The 2,430-nt window shown below is 68.4% G+C and overlaps 1 protein-coding gene across 1 annotated transcript; it reads right to left on the bottom strand.

The window, feature by feature from the left end:
* Positions 1 to 417: 417 nt before the first annotated feature.
* On the bottom strand, positions 418 to 2,424 carry LOC113408241 (anion exchange protein 2-like; the record flags this gene model as incomplete). The annotated part of the gene is made up of 5 exons (XM_026661416.2): positions 2,334 to 2,424; positions 1,881 to 2,098; positions 1,579 to 1,688; positions 1,171 to 1,397; positions 418 to 554 (listed from the first exon to the last, which is right to left on the bottom strand). Coding segments are annotated over exons 3-5 (408 nt in total), but the record flags the coding sequence as incomplete, so codon positions are not given.
* Positions 2,425 to 2,430: the final 6 nt, after the last annotated feature.

Consider the following 2,430-nt stretch of genomic DNA (forward strand, 5'->3'; position numbering starts at 1 on the left):
AACCTCATCAGGTTGCTTTTGGCCCAATCCTCTAATTTGTCTAGGTCACTCTGGACCCTATCCCTTCCCTCCAGCGTATCTACTTCTGCCCCCAGCTTAGTGTCATCTGCAAACTTGCTGAGAGTCAGTCCATGCCATCCTCCAGATCATTAATAAAGATGTCGAACAAAACCAGCCCCAGGACCGACCCTTGGGGCACTCCGCTTGATACCAGCTGCCAACTAGACATTGAGCCGTTGATCACTACCTGTCCCCATCCCCTGCTCCCCATCCCCTGTAGCCCCCAATCCCCTGCCCCCCATACTCCATACCCCTCCATCTTCTGCCCCCCATACCTCATATAGCCCTCCATCCCATCCCCTGCCCCCCACCCCCTGTAGCCCCCATCCCCTGCCCCCACGGCCCCACCCCAGTCACCTCGTGCGGCTGCCGGTTGTGTTTCCTGAGCCGGGCGCTCGGCTCCGTGTAGTCTTTGCTGACGTGCACGACTTGGCCCTTGGCGCTCTTGCGGACCAGGTGCCGTCGGACCCCGGGCACGTCCTCGAACCTGTGGCCTGCGGGGAGACGGGCAGTGGCCCTGAGCCTGGCGCGGGGGAAGCTGGAGCCGTTTCTCAGCCGCAGCTTCTCCTCCTGCTGGCGCAGGCGAGGGAGCCCAGATCACACACCGGCCCCCGCTGTCCGGCTGGCCCCAGGCCCAGGCCCACCTCCTGCAGGGGAAACGCGGCGGAGCTGCCCAGCGGCTGCCCCAGGCCGCGGTGCTGAGGGACCCTGTCTGCGGCTGTGCCGCGTAAGAACGATGGGGGGCGGCGGTACGTGGGGGCAGCGAGTTTCCCTGGCCCAGCACAGGGGATCCACCAGGGAGGCTCACTCAGAGTGGGGGTGCGTTACGCTGTTGGGCCCCCCATGGAGCCTGCTGGCCCCTCCACTCTGGGCCCCCAGGGTACCGGTGACACGCAGCCTGTGTGTGGTCCCCTCGGCCTGGCTTGGTGAGGAGCTGCACTGATTGAATTCCCGTCACACCCACGTGCCCATCCCACACCAGCTCCCCTCTGTGCCAGGGGCTGCACACGCCCAGCCCAGAGACAGTCCCTGCGCCATCCACACAGACCAGCTCTGGGCCGTGCCCCCGGCCCTCGCCCCTTCCCCCTGCCCAGGGCCTGGGGCACTCACTCTTCATGTAGTCCAGGTCGGCCGAGGCCAGCGTCTGGGCCTCCGATTCGTCCGTGGGCACCTTCTGGTACTGGGCCTGCTCCACCCCTGTCATGCTGCCGATGCGCCGCCTCTCATTCAGGTTGTAGCTCCGGTGCCCCGGCTGGGACTTGGGAACGGGGCGGCCTGGGCAGCTGGGCTCGTCTGCACTGGGCCCATCGGGCCCACGCGCCTCCTCGGCCCTGGGGCTGGAACAGACACCTGCCTCAGAGCTGGGGTCCCGAGCTGGGCCCTGCCACCAGCCCCGTGGGGCAGAGCCCAGCCTCACCACGAGCTGCCGAGGAGCCCTTGAGTCCCAGCGCCCAGGCACCCCGTGCCAAGACCCCTGCCGCTCCGCTCCGTGCAGCCGGTCCCCACACGCTCACTCACCCAGCCCCCTTGGGGTCCGTAGCTGCAGCCCCCCCCAGCTCCATGGGGGAGCTTGGCAGAGACGTTGGGGTCGTGGGCTCCTCTGGGCAGCGTTCGGCAGCCTCGTCCTCCTGCAAGAAGAACTGAGAAGGGACACGGCTTGGGGCACCGGCAGTAGCAGGGCCTGGGGGCCCTGCCCTCGTGGTCCCAGCCCTGCCAGCCAGAGCCACTTCTCTGGGCCCCCTCACCGGTGCTCTGCCTCCAGTGCCCCTCGCTGCTCCAGCCGACCCCTCCCGCTCCCTGCTGGGCCCCCAGCCCTGTACCTGGATCCCCCCGGGCAGGTCCTCGGCCGACCGCTCTGGCTCCGTGTCGCAGGTCTCATCCTCATCCTCCTCCGCCTCCTCGATGGTGGGGGTCTCTCCTGGAACGGACGCCCGGCGCCGCTTCTTCTTGCCCTTCTGCCCCCCCTTCTTCCTGCGGGCGTCGGGGGGCAGGTGCGTGGAGAGGGGGTGGTGGATGTGGTGGGACGACTGGCGGTGATCTGGGCGGAACAGTAGGTGTGGGCATGGGCACCAAGCTGGGGCCAGACCCTGCACGCCTCCCCTGCCCCCCATCGCCACGCCCTGCCCCCATGCTGCCACCACTGCGCCGCCCTGCGACAACAGGCGCTGCCCAGCCAGGCCAGAGCCTCTCCTCACAGGCGTCCAGGAGCCAACGAACCGGCTTGGTGCCGCCTCGGGCCGTGTTCTCTGCGCCCCGGCCCTGCCCCCACTCACACTCGAAATCCTCCTCGCCATAGCTGCGGCCGGCCTCCTCCCCGTTGCGCGGGTGCGAGTCGTGCAGGATCTCCTCGAAGCGCTCCACCCCCAGCGT

This window comes from Terrapene carolina, unplaced genomic scaffold, assembly GCF_002925995.2.
Source record: "Terrapene carolina triunguis isolate 2854851 unplaced genomic scaffold, T_m_triunguis-2.0 Scaffold2433, whole genome shotgun sequence".
Taxonomy (NCBI): Eukaryota; Metazoa; Chordata; order Testudines; family Emydidae; genus Terrapene; species Terrapene triunguis.